The sequence below is a fragment of the Lipophrys pholis genome (assembly GCF_963383615.2).
Source record: "Lipophrys pholis genome assembly, chromosome: 8".
Classification (NCBI taxonomy): domain Eukaryota; kingdom Metazoa; phylum Chordata; class Actinopteri; order Blenniiformes; family Blenniidae; genus Lipophrys; species Lipophrys pholis.
In genome coordinates, this window is record NC_137630.1 from 10974996 (window position 1) to 10995096 (window position 20101).

Genomic DNA, 20101 nt, shown 5'->3' on the forward strand with positions numbered 1-20101 from the left:
TTTCATACTTCACTGTCAGCTCACACACGTTGTCTGGGGGAGCTCAGTGCGGCTTGTACAAACGGACCACAGGGTGGCCTGACACAGGGGAAGGATTTTTGCATTTTGTCAGGGAAAATGCCCATTGAGTGAATGAACTTTGCATAATGTATTTGTTTGTGTGACTGTAGTTTCCCTCCCATTCAAATAAGTTGCACTCGCCGTGACGAGGCAGACCGGTGTTTTTCTCCCATATATTTTGATGACAAGTGACACAAACTAAAAACTGAGCGGCTCAGTCTGAATCCACCAGCCACAAGATCCACTCGTTCACCTTTGTTTTATTATTTCAGAATGCTTGAAAAGTAATTCTGTGTGCATTTCACAATTGTTGCTGTAGAAGTGAAAACGTCTGACTTCAGATGCTGCCTGCTCATAATCTCATATGCTATTTTGAAGTTTTCCTGCTTTTATACGTTTTTTTACTTTGGAAGAAACATTCTTTAAGAACACAAAGCCAAGACAGGCAAATCTAGAACAAAACATTTAACAATCTTTAGGGACAAATACTCTGAACACATATGTTCAATACATCAATTTGCTTTTATGAAAATTGCTTGAAATTATTCAAAGCAAATATTTACCAAACAAATCACATTATAGACATTTTTCTTTGTGGAAATGTAAGTTCTGAAATAATTTTGTGAAGGAAACATTAACACTTTAATGTCATCTTAGGATTTGCTTGTAAGTAGCTGGAACTTACTGACATTTCTAAAATACGTTTTACATGCAGGCTACCTGCACAGTGATTGGAATGGCATGCCTGAAAAATACACGAAGACAAAGCAGTTCTTCATTTTTTTGAATATGCAATTGTTTTGCCATAATTTGGCCATAGTGCTTTTTGTTTAATAAGAGCTAGTTTCAATGTCCTGGCCCAACTGTAAACCAAAAATCTTAATTTCTTTTAAGTTATTATGAAAAAAAGGCTACACAGGTGTGGCTGACTTTGCATTTTGGTTGATATTTGAGTCCCGTTTTGTTAAACACACCTGTTGTACTGGCATATCATTTGCCCGGTAGTCACCTGCGTTCCACCTTCCAAACTGTTTGTTTTGACGGGAATCTTGTGCATCTTGTGCAACCGCAGGATTATGGAGGCAAATGACCATGTAAATACATATATGTTTGCTCAAACACAAAGGTTTGGGTGAAAATATTTGCATTATGTAAGCTTTACAACAATAAGTCCCCTCAGGCATTTTGACTGATATATGATTAAATTCATCTACAAGAAACGTAATGCGTAGGTTTAAAATAACACTTTTCAGGACACGCTACATTATTCATTCACTCCATACTTGATGGTGGTAAACTACATATGTAGCCACAGCTGCCCGGGGGCAGACTGACAGAAGTGAGGCTGCCAAACCGCTCCATCGGCTCCTCCACTCACCACCAACCACATTCACCCAGGCTTCCTGGTGTTCCCTCACAGTCCCCCATCCAGGTACTGACCAGGCCCTACCTCACTTAGCTTCCAAGATCTGACTGGATCAGGCATTAACAAGGCAGTATGGCCTTGTTAAGCAACATTTTCCTTCCATAAGAAAATGTTGTGATTTCAGTTTGTTTGTTTGTTGCAGTCCATAATGTATCCATAAGTTTTGCATTTTGGCAGCTTGAAAAGCTCAAATGTAAATTAATTTGACAGTGAGGCAGAATGTTAGAAACCTGAACATTTATGTGTCATGCAGACATAATTATTTTCCCTGTTTATAAAGATAATCCATGTGAAATTTAAAATCCCTGAATGTCTGTTATTTAATATCATGTGTTTTCCCGATGTTTTGACTACCTTCTCAGGAACTTCACAAGGATATATACAAGAGTATCTATTTATGATTTCATGATGCTGTGAATATTTAAGGTACTTTCTCTTTCTAGTCTGCTTTTATTTGTGATCTCAATTAACACTACCTATAAACGTGATTTATATATTTTATTGTTTGAAGATAAAGTTGCACTATTTGCTTTAGGAGTGGGGATAATTGATGATTTGCTTTTGCAGCTTTATGAAAAAATGTATTGGATTACAGTCAGTTACATCATCAAATAGTAGTTACTACGAAAAATAACTAGTTGATTAGAAAGATTCCCTTGCATGGTATTTCTATCTGTCCCTCCTCATTAGTATGCCTTAATAGTATGCACATACAGTATCTGTATTATTGCTGTGCTGCTGTGACACATGGCTGAATTGTCAATGTGAGTCTAATAACTGAAACTCTCATTAACCCTTTATCATGCAGCCATATTTGGTAACGTCCACATTTCACCTGTCTTAAAACTAACTTCAATTAATGAAAGTAGTGCTGGACATTGGGGTAGATTGTGAAGAATTTCTAGAATGGATAAAACACATCAAAAAACATCAATATCACTGTCTTTCCCTAATTAGATGACATGCACTGGCCACGTTAGGCAAGATACAGAATTTAAATTTTCAAACATTTGAATATATATATATATATATATATATATATATATATATATATATGAATATTCAGGCTACCTTTCTTCAAATGATACACAATGTTTTAGGACTCCGTCTCTCAGTTGTTTCGAGTTCAGTAAGATATAGTAAGATAAGGTTATCTAGGAAAAAAGAGCTGAAGCGATCCCTCATTACTTTTTTGTTTGGCGATTCTACAGATACACAACCAACATTTCCCCACTAAGTCCAGTAGTACAACAATTTTCAGCAGCCGTGCAGAACTCAACGAAACACCTATTCTCAAAAGAAAACAATTTATGAACCGAAGACAAAACATCTGAGATAAACGTCAACATGCAGAAGGATAGCAAGATACAGCAGCAACTATTTTCATGTCTGACAAAAGTTAAAGTTGTTGAGCTGGTCCATTTATTCCAAAGGTTGTGGTAGACAGTCAGACATCATACAGTAACACTGCAGGTAAAAATATATATACTTCAGGGCAGATACATAGATCAGCAACGCTCCCTGCAAATTGCCTTCAGTCTCTGTGTGAAATGATGAAATCAAATAGGCCTAAAGAAAAGGGGCATTCTTAAATTTATTCTTTTAACTATCTGTGTGACTGATGTCCTCATTAGGGCTTGAGTACCTGAAGTGCCTTGCTCCAGACGCTTAGGTCTGCCTACACATGAGGAAATTAGTTAGCACAGTTACTCAACATTGCACAAAATATATGAAAATAACAATATTATAATATATAATAAATATTGTATATATAGAGAGAATATATAAATACATTAAAAAGAATTATATATATAATATATATATTTAAAGAGCAAATTATCCAATGACACGAATGTACAATCAAAAAAACACAACAAAATATAGCATACATGGAAAAAACAGCAATTAGCGCTTTGTCATTAGTGAAGTGACCGAGGTCATTTCTACGTGATGACGTAGAAGATACCCGACGCGGGTTACGTCGTCACCACGCGACGCACGCGTCGGGGTGAAAGTGTAAGCTGCCATTTTTCGGTACAAATCATTTTGATGAGTTTTTAAACGACAAAAGCAAAGTGTGAGTTTCACCCTCAGTCCCCCGCGGGTTGGGTTCCTGTGGCGGTGCGCAGGGAGAACTTCAGCACGGATATAACGGAGGTTTGGTGCGTTTAAAGTGTGTTCAGTGGCGGGCTCGCTGCCCTGCAGATGGCTGCTTAGCGCGGTGCTAGCGTTAGCTGCTAACGTTAGCCGCGCCTGTAAACAAACCGAGCAGAGGAAACAACTGCTGGGTTAAAAACTCACCGCCCACAGGGTCGGTCGGTGGTTCCTCGGAGGGATTACACGACGTCTGAACTATCGCCTTCTGGAGTGAACCGCGGGAGGCTGCAAGGCTGCAAGTTAGCCTCTCAACTCCAGTTTTGATGACACCGCGAGTTTCTCCAAAGTAGCTCGGAGCTGAGTTGCTTTTTGAAGCGGGTGTGAGGGACTCTCTCAGCGGCATGTCTTCCTTCTCCGAATCGGCCCTGGAAAAGAAGCTGTCCGAGCTGAGCAGCTCGCAGCAGAGCGTCCAGACTCTGTCTCTGTGGATCATCCACCACCGAAAACACTCGCCACTCATTGTCAAAGTGTGGCACAGAGAGCTGAAGAAAGGTGAGCGCGAAGTGCAGCGCGCGCGCGAGTGTGTGTGTGTGTGTGTGTGTGTGAGTCGTCAAGCATGCATGTCTCATTGGAGGTGTGCGCTCTTTCATTGGACTGCTTCGTTTAAAATAGACGTGCAGACATTAACTTGTTGTTTTCAGGCCAGTGTGTGTAATACAGGAGTTTAAAGTCAAGGTTAGTCATTGGATATCACTGAGATTATTAATACTGTCAATTCTATCATACCTCGGTAGGTTTTATGCGTCTTTTCTGTCTTGTGTACTTTGAATTGCTTCAAAAATGGGTGTGAAAAAACGTGAAGCGCTTAGATACTGAGACTTGTTTAATAAATGCTTCATAACATGTATTGTTAGAAACATTATTGTAAAGTAATCTTGTTTCCATACAAACAAGAAATGACAAGAAAAAGCTGTGGAGAATACACTGTTCAAAATTTTACATGCAATTGTTTTGGATGCAGAACTTGTAAACACCAATCAGCAAGATAAGTCATCAAAGGTGTTATTTTACATAAAGACTTAAAAAGAGTCTAATGGATGTGATAAGAAAACAAACGTGATTGATGATGCTTACAGGCCAGCGATCAAGCACAGATTATTCTTGACACAAGATTAAAACTCAGGACATGTGACTCTTGGGATTTCTTCCAAATATATGAAAGTACGATTTGTTCGATGTTTGTTTCAGCCAAAAGCAGCCGGAAGCTGACCTTCCTTTACCTGGCCAACGATGTTATCCAGAACAGCAAGAAGAAAGGCCCAGAGTTTGCCAAAGACTTTGAGTCTGTGCTCGTCGATGCTTGCTCCCATGTTGCCAGGTATATTGCATTTTGTTGTGTGCCCTTGGAGTGCTATATTAACTGTCAGAATGTTGTATTAGTGGAATATATTGGTCCACAGTCAATAAAGGAAAGTATTCTTTGGGTTCAAACATGTACTGAGGCACAGAAATTTCAGCAGAAAAGGAATGCCTCATTATTTTATGAGAGATGTTCACAAATATATATTCTCAGATTTTCAATAAGCTCTTAATATACCTGTAGTCCTGTCGAGAAACTACTTCTACAACGAGAAAAGACTGTGTTTTGTCCTGTTTCCTTTCTGGTGTGGTGATATTATAAATGGGTGTCACGTTTTTATTGTGAGCCATAAAAGTTTGTATACCAACTGAACATTTGCACGAGTGGGATGCCCCTACTAGAAAGTTAAAGTGAATTTAGGTAGATGTATGCTCCACAGAAAATATTTAATTATTTAAGGTGTTTATACACATTTCTATCCTTTATCAAAATGTTGTTGAGGGGACTTAAGTAGAAGTATCTTTCTTCTTCTTTTTTTTCTTTTGTATGTTTGTGGGCGTGTGTTTTTGTGCTGACCTCTTGTGTTGTGCTTGGCAGGGAAGCAGACGATGGCTGTAAAAGGCCCATGGAGAGACTTCTGAACATCTGGAAGGAGAGGAGCCTCTACAGAGCCGACTTCATTCAGCAGCTCAAACTTGCCATAGAAGACTCAAACAGTCCGAGACCTTCAGGTCAGACCTCCGTGTACCGTCACACATCCACGTAAATGTCTGCTTCATTCAGTGTTTCATGCATTTTAATCCGTAAAGGCTGAACTGATAGGAACACCAATAGAGAAAATACATGATTTGAGGGAATGCTGCAGGATGCAGGAGCTCAGAGTGTCATTAATCTCATTTTGATTGATTGATTACTATCAACATTTTTTTTCTATTTTCTCTATTACATACCTGTGAGGATTACACTTCTAAGGGTCAATAGTTACTTGACTGCTGAAAATGATGTTGGTTATCCATCAAACAAAAGTTATCTTGCAAAAAACACAATAAATTAAACAAAATGCAGATAGTGTGTTTGATTTGTCAAAGCCCATCATCCTACATAAATGAACAATAATCAAAGTTTTAGCTTTCACATTGTAATTGACTTACTAGATTTAAACTGTTATATTATAATCAATTATCTGTCTTTTAACAACACATGAATAAATTACAATTATTTGATCATTGTCATACTATATATATATGTGTGTGTGTGTGTGTGTGTGTGTGTGTGTGTGTGTAAGGAATATAATGCAGTATGATAAATATACAGACTAACAATATTAAAGGGATCTCAGAGCTCATCTCTAGAAGTCATAATGGTGCTGAGGATCATATTGAAGGATACTTGTACAACCTAAAGAGATTTTCACCCCGAATGTAAACAAAACTGCGTTAATTACGTTAATTTTTTTTAACCAGTTAAACATTTCAAATCAATTAATTAAATTAACGCTTTATTTTTGACAGCATTTATAATACTGTTACCATCATTTAGTGATATTTGTTTTTTCTAAACCTGACTTGACAGAAGAAAAGAGGCCTGTGAAACGAAGCTATCAGAAGATCCAGGAGGATGAAGATGATGAAGACGATGATTACAGAAGCCACACTTCTCCTCGGAACGCAGATGCTGCGGCGACTCAGCTGGTAAAGATGACAAAATTTCACCTTTAGTTTTTTTTATTCAATTCCTGCCTTCAGTCAGTCAGTCTTCCTGTCCTCTCTCCCACATTTCACTCCGTTTTTATCGTCCTTCATTTGTTCCCCTAACTGTCTGCTTGTTTCCCCCGTCACACACTCTGACACGCTTCAGACGGAGGAGCTGGTCAAAGCCCTGCAGGACTTAGAGAACGCTGCATCAGGTGACGCAGCGGTCCGTCAGAAGATCGCCTCTCTGCCGCAGGAAGTCCAAGATGTTTCCCTGCTGGAGAAAATCACTGGTGAGTCAAAGAGTATAAGATTCTACTGGGGTCCAAAACGATATATAAAGAACTTTATATTCTCTTTAGTTCCTGACCATAAGATTGAATTCATCTGAATATACTTGTTTTGACACATGAAGCTGTACACAGGACACCCACATGCATTGCTGAATTACTTCAATCATACAGCCTCAACATGTTGCTTGGATTCTTATGACGTATTTGTGGTTCTGCTGTCTTAAGCAAAATTGATTTTGCATTTCAGATGATTTTAATATCTTGATTGTTAAGCACTTTGTGAGGATGTCTGTATGGTGCTTATTGGATAAACCTTGCAATATATTGTGAAATAAAGTTGAAACGTGCTTAAAATCCATTGAAAGTATCAAATCAAGAATCTTCATTTGCAGTGGATTCCATGTAAAGCCTCTTTGGAGCAGAAACAAGCTCAGCTTGAACTTTGCTGTGACATTAACAATCCACTACGACTCCAATCTAGACAAGGAGGCGGCGGACAAGCTGTCGAAAACAGTAGACGAGGCCTGTTTGCTGCTGGCTGAGTACAACGGGCGACTGGCTGCAGAGCTGGAGGACCGCAGGCAGCTGGCTCGAATGCTGACCGAATACATCGGCAGCCAGAAGGAGGCGCTCACGGAGAGGGAGAAGAAGCTGGAGGTAAATCACTATGCACACCAGGAGCGTGAAACTTGTGAAATAATTTTGAGTGTTTTCACTCTCGGGATAGTCCGGGGAGAGTACAGAGAGTACAAATGACAACAACTTTTCCACCTTGGCCCTGAACATGAATTTAAAAGGCACACAAGGAAGATGAGAATATGGATCATAGATGAGCTCTGATCAAAATCAGGAATAAATCCTGTTCAGCTCGCTCCCCACTTTTCCAAAAATTACATTCATCAAACAATGGAGCTAAATAAGCAACCGTGAAAAATAAACGTCAGACCAGTACGGAGAAGTGATCACCTCAACCTTCTAGTCGGAATTTAATTACTAAAGTTTCACTGCTGTGTTTTAGCAGCCATGTCCAGTGCAGCCCTGAGGGTCAGTCTTATGTTTTGCTCTTCTTCCTCGAGCAAAAATTAGGAATAACACTTACTTTTAATTTATTTAATTTAGCTGGTGACTTTTTTTGTAGCTTTTTTCCTCTGTACAAGGTCACTCCTCGCAGACTGCTCTGATATTTATCTTTAGGTTTGCAGAAACGGCAACATAGGAACTGAGACAAAAATCTCTTTTTTTCAAAGTTTATCACTCGACAATAAAAATTAATATTGAGTCTCTACACTTTAGGTGAGTTTATTGTTTTTGCAGTTAATGCTTTGTAATTTTGCGCATGAAGATTGTGTCTCTGCAGAAAAGGTCACACAAACAATGAACATATAATGAAAGTTTTTACTTATGATAGCGGTCATAGTTTATATCTGAAATTCTGTATTCTGTGTGGGAATTTGTGTGCAGACATTTTTTTTTTTTGTAAAAAGAATTAACATATGGGCAAAAAAATGAATTATGAAATTGTCAAATGAGTTTTCAATCATCCTCCACGTCATCTAGAAAGGTGAGAAATGGCTCCCAGATTGCAAGAAGCTTTATTATAGGAACAGTCCTTTGACATCAAAATGTTTCCATCCCGATAGCTTAAAGCATTTCCGCAATCCAAGTTTGAAAAGGTTAAGGGAGAATTCCATTCCCCGCGTGCAGACATTTTATAATCATGGTCTTTGGGGTTTTCAGTCAAGTGTCCCTGAGTGTAACTGGTATCCTCTCCTTCCTGCAGGAATACAAGCAGAAACTGGCGAGGGTGACCCACGTGAGGAAAGAGCTGAAGTCCCACATCCAGAGCCTCCCTGACCTCTCCCTCCTCCCCAACGTGACCGGGGGTCTGGCCCCGCTGCCCTCAGCTGGAGATCTCTTCTCCACCGACTGAGAAACGTCTGTCCGGACAGGCTCCTGCCCCTCACACCTCTCCCCAGCCAAGCTCAGCCCCACGTTTGAATCACGAAAAATACTCCCAGCTGTAATCTTCAGGCAGAGGACGCGTGTGGACAGCCCTCCCAGTGTCGGTGCAATCCCGCCTCCCGACTCAGACCTGCAGGAAGTGAGGCGGGGGGAAGAGACGGAGGAACATGAGGAGGAAGGTTTATTCACGTCAAAACGCTTCGCAGACATGAAGGGAGACTCTGTTCGCCCGGACTTTCTTCCCATGCACTTGCTTTATTGCATCAAAGATTCCACTTCACCAGCTTGGAAAGAGTTCGTTTACCTGATGGTTTTTATTTCGTTTTAAATACTGGAAATGTCGGTGATTCAGCTGAAAGGGGCGGGGTGAAGAGGCAGCGCTTTGACAGAAATGTCAGCTCTCAGAACGACGCGTCTCACGTGCGGTACGTCGCTGTGCAAAAGTTTTCAGCAGGTGTTGGGAGATTGCCTTGGAAAATCTGCTGATTGTTTCAATAACAAAAGTCAATTTCAGCAACAAGAGGGGGAATCTGAGTCAGCATTTGGAATGACCCACGTTTACCCTGGTAATTTTCTGTTTTTCTTCACACCTGAAACCTTTTGCAGAGCTTTGTACAATGTTGGATTGAGTGAGCAAACATGCTCCGCCTTGTGTTCTGACAGGTCGTGACTACACTGTGAGGAGGATGTACCGTTCAGTTGTTTTATTTCTTGCTTTTAGTTGGTTTCATTTAGTTGAATCATAGTCAGATAGGTGCTTTTGATGTGTGTGTGAGTGTGTGTGTGTGCGTCCTTAGAGAAAATGTCACACTGGGTCCTTTCGGGTGGTTGATAGAGTCTGCTCCACGAGACAGTATCATCATGGCAGATGTTTTAATAGTTTTTGTTTTTGTGTCCCGTCGGCCAACGTTTTTCACATTGTTAGACTGAAAGTGAACACCTCAGAGTTTTTGTTTTCATGCTTTCATTTGGACAGATGTAACGATTGTTGTTTATGTTTATTGAAGTGTGAGAGGAAAACATTTCAGTTTTGCCCAACAAATCCAGGGAGTTTGAAGGTTTGATTTCAAATGCACGTCCCCCGTCTGTATTTGTTGGAGTGGAATATCTGAAATGCCACAAGTTCAAATAAAGTATTTTCTAAAAGGGAAAACATTGGCAAACTAAAGTCATATTGGAGTCTTTTTAACAAGCAATACCGGCACAACTAAACCACGACAAACCTTTATATTATTTGTCATGGCAACTTAAAGAAAAAAATCACGATAGGTTGCATTAATTACATTTGTGAAATGGGCAGAAAGTTCATGGTTTTTCCTCATATTAAAATTCACAATAGTTAAATGGATCAGGAATGACTGGTTGCATATTTAACAATTCCACCTGTGTGTGCCGATTTCAAGCAATTAAATACAGAACAGATTCACTCTGGCAAACATTTTCATCTCAGTCTTTCTTCATGAATGAGAAATCACATGACAAATCCTTTTAGTCGACTTAGATATGAAATTAAATGACTTCTGTAGTCCCTCTTCAGCACATTTGTCTGGAATTTCTTTTTCACATTTTTTCTGTGAAAGACCAAATCAGACAAATGTTGTGAACTAAGCAAAGTTTCAATTGTCCTCACGCAAAACGGGAAAGCAGTTTTTTTATTATCACCAAGTGTTACGATAAAAGGTCACACTTATTTTTTTTAAAGGTCTCAGAAGCACAAGATGGGTCCGGCTGTTGTTGTGATACAAGAGGATGAAAGTGTTTGTAACTGCAGATGCAAATCTCTCAGGTGAGACATGCATGTTGAGAACAGTTGTTTTTTTTCTAAGTAACTCTTACCAGTGTCTCCTGGCTGCCTCGAACACAAACCTGCAAATACGAAGACTCGTAAGAGTGTTTGTCAACGCTGTGGCTGTAGTCTAACACTCTGGATGCCACATGTCAAAATGGAGGAGTTTTGACTCACTGGATTCGTCCTCGGTTAAAAGGTAAATGCAGAAATGTTCAATACGACTGCTGTATACCGGATCTACTCAACCCAGATGTGCTTCACTGTTGACATTATTTAGATATTTTCTTACCCGTTGGTTGTGTGCTACTGTACGTAATCCTCTCTGTAGAGTCATGCTGTACTACCGGAGCTCTGCCAGTCGTCAGGTTGTTTTTCTGTAATGGAAGTGGATCAGTGGATGCCAATAAACTGGAACCATTTGAACAAATGTGGGTCTTTTGCCTAAAGATTAGCTACTGGAAAGACATTTCCCCAAACACTCTGCTGCTCAATCCACAGTTTATTCTTCTAAATGTAGAGTTATTTGAAGGTCGGAGTGTACGCATGTCCACGGTTTGGAGAAGGTAAGTGTAATTCTTTAGGGACTCGTCAAGAGAGTGTATTTCAGCCGACCCTCACAGAGCTCACATCAGATTAAACCCACTGAATATGGACTAGGATTATCTTGGAGCTTGAGCTTTTCACGGCTTAAGATAAGATGATCCTTTATGTGTCCCACAATGGGGAAATTTACATCGTTGCAGCAGCAGGTGGACTGTAAATAGAAAAGTATCAAATAAAAAAATAAGAACAATAAATATGTAAACAAAATAATAGCAAAATTGTATAATGAAGATGGTGACCATGACATCATTTGCATTATTTCAAGAGTAGTATTGGTATTGATTGATGTTTTTATTGCACAGAATAAATGAATAATGGGTGTATATGGCACAGAACAGTATTTGACATTAAGAGTGATGGGGGTTTGGGGGGGGTGGGTGGTGGTGTTTGTTTTACACAATTTGGGTGGAGGAGCCATCGTTCTACTTTCTCTCAGATTGTGAACAAGTAATATTGACTGCACTAACACAATACCATGTACTATTGTGAACTCAAGTGACCCAGGACACAAACTACAGAACTTTGTGGGCCGTCCACACGAGAACGTCGGTTCACATAAACAGGCCTGGTTTGGCCGATCATCCATACGAGGCAGCATTTTAGAAGCGTGAAAATGTTGTTGTTTTTTTAACACGGGTGCTATTGTTGTGTGTGTGGTGAATGTTCCCAAAATAAAGTCTGAATATGTAACGTTTTTGAAACAAAAAAATAATAACGTTTCAGGCAGAATGTTCTTGTGTAAACACAGCATTGAGCCAGCTTTTCCAAATCATAATTTGTCAAATGTTGTGTGATGTAGGATTTCAGATTCTTTTATTATCAGAAACTTGTATGTGGTTCAAACTTGATTTAGAAGAAATTTTTCAGGATCTATGTGTTTTATTTTTTTTCTAGATCATCATTTCTCTGGTTTATCCAAATTGTGATTATTGTGTGTGGCTTCTTCACCACTGATCTGAAATAAATTGCACTAAGTGGTCTTAATGTTCTGCTCCCCTCAGACCTCAGCCTCTTTTATCAGACGTACCAGAGGGGAGTACGAGTGATGCTGGAATCTGATAGAGCAAAATAAATAAATACATGACATCACAATTTAAAAACTTTAATTTTTTTTCACCGTTTGTGAAAAGTAAACCAATCTTCCCTATAAACAAAGGACATTACTTACAGCTATGACAGTGTTGCCAGTGTTCACTGTTAAGTCTCTGAAATCTAAATAAATACAAACTCATGAAAGTTTGATGTTAAAATCTAGATAGTTTAAGTAAGTGTCTCATTCTTATAGAGCAATTTATTTTCCACTGGAATTGAGGTGTTGTGCACAACCGGGCTTAAAAAAAACCTTCCCAAACATTAAATTGTGGGCTGTATAATATGTGTAGCACAACGAGCGGATAGAAGAAACAGTCATCAATCCTGCGGGTCACAATAGTCGTAACACTGTGTTACACAGTGAAGCCCCAACAACAATACACAAGCTGTTGGTCTCCTTAATCTAAACTGGTTGTTTGTTTCACAACCACATTGATGAAGCTCTTAATATTCTTCAATTTGTTGCTATCAAAGTTAGCCAGCAGCACGCTGGAGCCAGCGCTGGTGGGACAGAACTCAACACTGGCTGTGGCTTCTTGGTTGGGGCCCACCACTCCAATCCTGCAAACATACGTCAAATGAACGATTAGCAACACCAACCCAATGTCTGCTGCTGCTCAGTCCATCGCTGCACACACATTACTGCTCACTAGGGTACTTTTGCTGTGGTAATCTGTAAACAGTAGAAAGACATTTGTACTCAACGGTTGGTGAACATACTTCTCTGTTATGGGTTTGCCGTCAGTGAGGCCGATCCCCTCTATGGTGAAGCTGCAGTCCTGCAGCGGCTCTGGTAAAGGGTTCAGCAGAGTCAGCTCTGCCTTCACAGGCTGCTTCACTGTGGCTTCTCCCACCAGCTGCAGAGGAGCACAAATCATCATTACTGTATAAGATAATAAACCCACAGCATTTGGCACACAGAGATGCCGAATTAATGTTAATAAATGTCAAAAACAGCCAAAAGTCATCGTTATGTTTCCTTCACCTGCCTGTGGATCCTTACCGTCATCTTTAGTTCTGGCTCGTCCAGCACAATAGTCTTCTCTGCTTTATGGAAATCAACGGTCTGCTTGTCGATGGCGATGGCCGACACCAGGATCAGCCTGTCCGAGGTGATCACGGCCCCGTAGGCGTCATACTCCAGCTTAAGAGCGAGACGCTTTTCTGGACAAACACATATAGCCAGATAGTGTTAGTGTGAACATGCACTGTTGATGTTTTTACTCTTGTTTTAACCGGACACCGTAACTTTCACACACAATACCCAAAAGTGTGTGAATGTGTACATGAGTGTAGAAACAACTAGTGAACATTGAACTTTTCAATAGTATATTTTCATGAACAAACTGTAAATATATATTAATTCAATATATGATGCAGAGCCTGTGTCACAGTGACAACAGGATGTAAAATAGCAGGGTCAATTTACAGCTAACCTTCTCCAGAGGACACCTCCACTTTCTCTGTGGCGAACCCGCAGCTCTCTCCTTGTTTTCCGTTGTAGCCCACCGCTCTGGCAAAGAAGAGCAAGTTGCAGGTCCTCGCCTCCATGTAGTTGTTAGACAGGACGGCGAACACCTCAAAGTTTGAGCCCACGATCATGTTGTCCGACAGCTTGACCTGGAATTAAAATTTAAACTCCTTAAATTCCTTAGAGGGAACTTTTCAAACGTGTATGATACTGTATGCAGTTTGTCCTTATATGTATTCTTTTGAAATCGGAAATATTTTACACTTTTGAGGCTACTGAGTGACTCTTTAGTTTGTGTCTCAGGTGCTCGTCTCCTGGGTCACCACAGTGGATCAGATTGAACCATTAATTCATATTTAATTCATCACTGTTATTGTTTGATTGGGTTCATAGTAGGACAAAACCCTCAGTACAACTTTTAAGAGGATGGTCCTTCCAAAGGAAAACTACAGCAGTGATCCATCCACTGTGGGATGTGAGCCAGAAACCGTCCAGTTACAAGCTTCTGACCACCACCGCCCCATTAATCAACTTTTTATCATTAAGTAGAAAATTATCAGCTTAACAGCTGATCAAAAAAATTAAGCCTGCGCTGTGTATTACACAATATAAACCACATTTGTAATGTATGACTATAAGACATTTTAACTTGTGACTGTTCAACTTCCTGTTTCTCCCACAGTGTCTGTGTTACTTACTGTATATGTAGCCTATCTGCTAATTGTTGTGTTTTAGTTTCTGATGGTTTCAACTCCCTGGACAGGTTTAGAGCTCTGACGTTATGTTAACAAAATATTTTATTAAAGAAAAACCCATAAATAAAACCTTGAGATGAAGTCCCGGTTCTTCTCCTCGCTGCTGGAGCTTGTTGTGGTGTTGGGCCTTCTCGTACACACGCCTCTCATCCTTAGAGCCTAAAGACCATGAGAATGAGTCTTACATCAAATGAAATTTGATTAAAAGTATGAGACGCGTTTCCGAGCATCACCTTCTGGATACTTGTACTGGTGTGTGATGTCCCGTCTGTCGTCTGAGCCCACGGCTTTGGTGCTGATAAAACGTCCAACAGACTTGGTTGATCCACTGAACTTCACAAATTCTCCGCTTGACAGACTGACTAAATCCACAACATCTGCATTGACCTAGACGCATCCAGACAAAGATATTACAGGCTACAGAGAGAATAACACTTAATGCCAATATGCAGCAATTCTGCACATTTTTTTGGGTTCTGTTACAATAAGCTAAAGCTCACCTCAGCAAAAATAAAGGGTGCGTCATATTTCTTGGTCATCTCGCCTTCCCTGATGGCCTTCAGTGACGCCGGTCCACAACAGAAAACGCCTAACGGCATCAAACACACAGAGAACAAATTGATGTCTGCTCATTGGTACACAAAGATAATACGCTATGTACAAAAAAACAGAAGAGAAAAACAGTGCTTCATTGTAAAACCTGAAATAATATTGACTATGGCAATTCAGCCCAAAATACGAGCGTGTAGTCATATTTGACTGTAAGACAACAGCAGCCATAGAGGACATTTGTTTTTGAACCAGGTGTAAAAGTAAAAGCAAAACTGAGTCAAGGAGAACTATCTTCATGTGACTTTTGCCATGTGAACATACCAAGCAGTCACAAGTCTGAAAAGAAGCATTTCCCAAACCTGTGACTGCTGCCAACTGTTACTGACCACAATGGTCAAATACCCAGAGTCTGCATGCAACCCAGTATCGGCAATATACAGTATCAGTTTTTGTCACAGCAAAGGGGGTTTCTCTAATAGCTTCAGCAGAGTCAAACCATAAAGACTGTAGCTACTTGATATTTAAAAAACAAAAAACCTGAACTTTATAAGCAGAGAAGATTTTCTTTCTTATAATTATTTTTACTTAAAAGCCATTCTGATGCTTGTATGTGGCTTTATTTCACAATAAAAACTTTGAAACATTCATCAGTTGACTCTTCTTCATACATAAAAGCTATATTCAGATCTTGTACCAGATGCTGAGAGAGCTTCAAATCTCGGTACTCGCGTTGAACACTCGGTTTTTACATGTAAGAACATTAAAGAAATGTGACGTTAGGCCCTTTTCCTCGTGTCCTCTTTACCTTCACTGGTCTCCTGTGGGGTCGGGTCACTGGTTTGCCACCCATCGAACTCCGTCCCCAAGTCTGGACGGCTCATCCAACTATCCACCCAAACATGGAAGTTCCTGGAAACAAATCAACGTGAACCCTCGCATTCAAACTAAAAGTGCTGCAATGGTCATCTCCCTGCAAATCCTAACCGTGATGACAGGTCAGATCATCTGCTGGTCTTCATGTCACCACAATGAAAATACAAGGAAGACTAATGTGATGATGTGTTGAGGAAGGAGAGTTTAAAATGAATGGCAATACTGTTTTTTTCACAATGAGATTTACAGTATACTATTTGGTGAAACTGTGTACTGCCCATGTAGAAATTATACATCGTAACGGGACCGGTTATAAACGCATCTCACCAGATTGAATCGCCGCCTGATAACCTGTCACCGTCCTCATCGTACAGGTTTTCTATCAACAGGTTGGCGTCAGAGTCATGAGCAGATCCAAAGTTAGTAACCACTCGACACGGGATACCCAGGGCCCGGGACACTGGAGGAGGGACGAGAGCCACCCCACATCACACCCACTTATTAAAGCACATCCTCCAGATAGCGTCTGGCATCAGAGATAAACAATAAAGACATCAAACAAACGGAGTGAAGCCTCAAGATTAAACTCTAAAACTCTAATTTTAGATTTTCATTTGAAAGCCTGGTGCTGCTGGAGTGTTACAGGATATAACCTGGGGGAATCAGTGAGGTGTGCCAGGAACGGGTCATTCTAAAGTGTTGGTTCAAGACACTGTTCTCATACTGTTTAATGCACTATGATGTAATAGAGCATGTGGATAATGTTATGATGATCATTTCACACCGCACACTTTTCCTCATGCAACCTGAGCAGTTCGGGCGTCGAGGGACTTGCTCATGGACCCAAGGGGGTGACTGTCAGCAGTGGGAGTCCAATCCAGTGAAACGCCGATTGCAAGTCCTCCAATCTAGATTCTTAAGGAACTCAAACGTCTTTACGCTCCATCCAATTGATCTTAATGTTCTCATCAAATCCTGTGGGAAACACTGAACATATTGCTCTTTATGTGCTCCAACCTGTGCATGCCACAGCGGCAAAGACCCAACACTGGCCGTAGCGGACGGGCCCGCTCTCGGCCCACTGGTGCAGGATGTCCCCGCTCCCGATCCACACTCCGGGATGAACCCCTCCTGAAAACTCCCCCCACTCTCCAACCAGCACCCCCCGGTCGTCATTGCTGTTGATCTGTGGCACAGCAGAGAAGAGAAAATGAGTTGAGGGTCTGGTGTAGGGAGCGATGAAAAAGAAAATAAATGAACGGTTACGATGAGCGCCATCATGAACATCTTCTCTTTTTTCTGTTCTAGATTTCAGATACAAATCACAAGACTATGCAGGTATGTCAGAAGCCACACTGGCACTTTGGAACTCCGGATTTACATATATAGAGCTTTGTGAGAACATCTTCAACACTCTGTACATTCTAAATCTAGAGTTGGTTCTCAAACTGCCTGAAAATATCACTGCTTTATGGAATATTGACAGATACTAAGGAACACTCTGCATTAATAGCTCTGGATTACTCCGGATTATTTTGACGTGGGAATGACATTCTGACAGACAACGTTTTATTTGTTTCCCAATTAACTGTTCTTCCTACTTTGGACTGACCTACTTTATATGACAAAAGGTACTTGGGAAGCAGAGAACATTTTCAGTGGAGCAGAATGATCACACACGCTGAATATAAAAGAGCCGGCACAGAGTTGGTCTACTATTCCCAGGCTGGACAGAGACACTTACCATGGCACTCAGCACCCGGGTCACATAGATGGGGTTTCTCCTGGCAGAGCAGTCCTCGAGAGCATCAGACACAAATTTGGGGTTTTCATCCAGGATCTTCAGACAGATATCTAATATTCCTTCTTCAAACTGAAAACAAACAGGATATTAGTGACTCACAATATAGCAATCGCTTGTATTTTCACTTATTTGAAGGAATTCACTATTTTATTTGAACCCTGATATTAGATTTAGTGTACCTGTCCGAAGTTCCAGGGTGTCCCTTTGATCCGTTTAAAAGTTCCTCTGTAGACCTGTCCATGTTGTGATAAAACATACTCCTGTCTCTTTGTCTCACTGCGCATGTGAACAGCATCTCCTGTTTGTCAGAGCGGAAAAAAACTATCAGGCCAGTTTATAGCAATAGCACAAAGAGAAACATATGCCTATTTAACCTTAAATGTAATAACAAATATGCCATAATAAGACACTGCACTTACGGGAGCACCAAGCATTAAAAAGCAAGATGAACTGTCCTAAGCTGGTCTTTTGTCCCTCCTGGTCCAAAGTCAGGGAATACACCCCAATGGGGGCATTGGGAGAAGAATTGATAGACACAGATACTGTGTTTCCAGAGGGATCCTCTGTGACAGACGCACTCCACTCAGAGTCGTCTATGGAGTCGCTGAGACTGAAAGAAGCCTGAGTACCTGATTCACTTCTGGGGAATGGACCTGCAGAGACAGAAATAAACAAGTACAGTACGTTCAAATACAAATACAATAAAATACATTTATTATTGCATTTACACATAAATGTTTGCAGTGATTATTATACCACATCATCCACTATAGAGTGAATCCCACTGACTATTACTGACGAGTCCGGTCCAGGATGGACAGAAACGGGCAATTCAGAGACATAATTTACCCTAAAGAGCTGTGAGAGGAAAGCTGGAGAAAAAAAACGTATGCGCAAAGGAAGAACATGCAAACGTACACAGAGATTCCCCAAGCCTGGCCTCTAACTGAGAAGGTGAGAGTAATAACCACTCCACAGTCAACCAGCTATGTATTTAGTCTCTATATTCATTTTCCCCCTTCTTTCACAAACATACATCACAGAGTAGGACAGGAGGAGGTGTACCAGTTTCAACGATGAACTTGAGGCTTGTTTCACCCAGACTGAACTCCTTGCTTCCAGGTGACAGGTGTAAATTAACGCTGAAGGGCTGTCCCCTCCTGACAATCAAACGCTCTTCTCCAAAGAGGTCTGTGTGATGTCTGCTGTGGTTGACCTTCAGGTTCAGATCACAGCTCTCGATGTCCAACACTGTGTGCACAGACACACACAACATCTTGGCACACTACTTTGAAAAAAGCCATAAAGGTCAAGTTAAAATAGACATATTTATATGACAAGTTATCCAGACTCTTTGTTAAAATGTGTTATTAAGAATCATAAATCATTATCAGATGATCAGGAGTCAACAAGGTTCAGTGATACTTAATGTTCCAGATCTGAGATATCCGGTGTCATCCACCATTCCTGCTCTTCACGTTCCTCTCAGAACTCTGCCTGTCAATCAAACTGTGAACCTCTGCTGTAGTTTCAACCTTCTTACCTCGACTCATGTCTGCAGAGAAGTTGTTCTCCTTGACTTCAGAATGGAAAGTGTCCGCGCGCTGCAGCCTGCGCTCCTGATAGAACCTTCACAGCGCGAGGAGAGATATTTGTAGCATGTGAAACCGGATCGGGACGCCCCCATCTGTCTCGTCCTCACATCACTAATTCTGTTTTTAGTCAGGAAGGACGGACACACACACACACACACACACACACACACACACACACACACACACACACGCACACACACACACACACACACACACACACGGACTTACGACACACCGCTTCCTTCTCATTCCGCATTTGAAGAGTTGATGTGAAATGTCTGCCTCAAAGTGAACTTCCAGCAAATCAAGACATCAGTGATCGGTCCTGCTGATGGTGCACAAATCAGTCACAAACAACAACTACGAATAAGTGAGAAGCATTTTGTCAACAACTTACGCAAAAATTCTATTCCATAACATCTATCTGTCGATCTAATGTTGATTTATACTTTAATTACTGCAGAAATCTAAAAACTAGGGGAGTGTGAAATTACTTTTGAAGAAAAAAAAATAAATTTCATGTGGGGAATTTAATTTATTAAAAATGTACTAGATTAATTGAAATCAAAAAATGTGTGGGTTTTAGCAAAAAACCATGACTGAAACAGTTTTAACAATTTCAAACTATATAAAAGGACTTACCCAAAATAAATTTATTACAAATTTAACAGAGATTGT

The 20101-nt window shown here is 40.5% G+C and overlaps 2 protein-coding genes across 2 annotated transcripts; one reads left to right on the top strand and one right to left on the bottom strand.

The window, feature by feature from the left end:
- The first annotated feature begins 3454 nt into the window (after nt 1-3454).
- On the top strand, nt 3455-11099 carry rprd1b (regulation of nuclear pre-mRNA domain containing 1B). The gene is made up of 7 exons (XM_080469257.1): nt 3455-4135; nt 4832-4961; nt 5541-5674; nt 6516-6634; nt 6801-6927; nt 7409-7584; nt 8708-11099. The coding sequence occupies exons 1-7, from the start codon at nt 3985-3987 to the stop codon at nt 8855-8857; spliced, it is 987 nt and encodes a 328-aa protein (XP_080325383.1). The 5' UTR covers nt 3455-3984; the 3' UTR covers nt 8858-11099.
- Nucleotides 11100-11533: 434 nt separating this feature from the next.
- LOC308113852 (protein-glutamine gamma-glutamyltransferase 2-like) lies at nt 11534-19520 on the bottom strand. Its single transcript, XM_080470373.1, has 15 exons — nt 19372-19520; nt 18894-19079; nt 18248-18481; nt 18008-18126; nt 17769-17897; nt 17042-17210; nt 16352-16484; nt 15957-16060; nt 15100-15188; nt 14833-14986; nt 14670-14758; nt 13810-13993; nt 13377-13537; nt 13094-13230; nt 11534-12934 (listed from the first exon to the last, which is right to left on the bottom strand). Exons 1-15 carry the CDS (start codon nt 19379-19381, stop codon nt 12772-12774), a joined length of 2061 nt encoding a protein of 686 aa, XP_080326499.1. The 5' UTR covers nt 19382-19520; the 3' UTR covers nt 11534-12771.
- Nucleotides 19521-20101: the final 581 nt, after the last annotated feature.

Coding starts and splice junctions, on each gene's coding strand:
- rprd1b (XM_080469257.1), top strand. CDS start 3,985: ATGTCTTCCTTCTCCGAATCGGCCCTGGAAAAGAAGCTGTCCGAGCTG. Junction 4,962..5,540: donor GCTTGCTCCCATGTTGCCAG/GTATATTGCATT, acceptor TGTGCTTGGCAG/GGAAGCAGACGATGGCTGTA. Junction 5,675..6,515: donor AAACAGTCCGAGACCTTCAG/GTCAGACCTCCG, acceptor CTGACTTGACAG/AAGAAAAGAGGCCTGTGAAA.
- LOC308113852 (XM_080470373.1), bottom strand. Junction 13,994..14,669: donor AACCGGGACTTCATCTCAAG/GTTTTATTTATG, acceptor TTTTAATTCCAG/GTCAAGCTGTCGGACAACAT. Junction 13,538..13,809: donor GGAGGTGTCCTCTGGAGAAG/GTTAGCTGTAAA, acceptor GTGTTTGTCCAG/AAAAGCGTCTCGCTCTTAAG.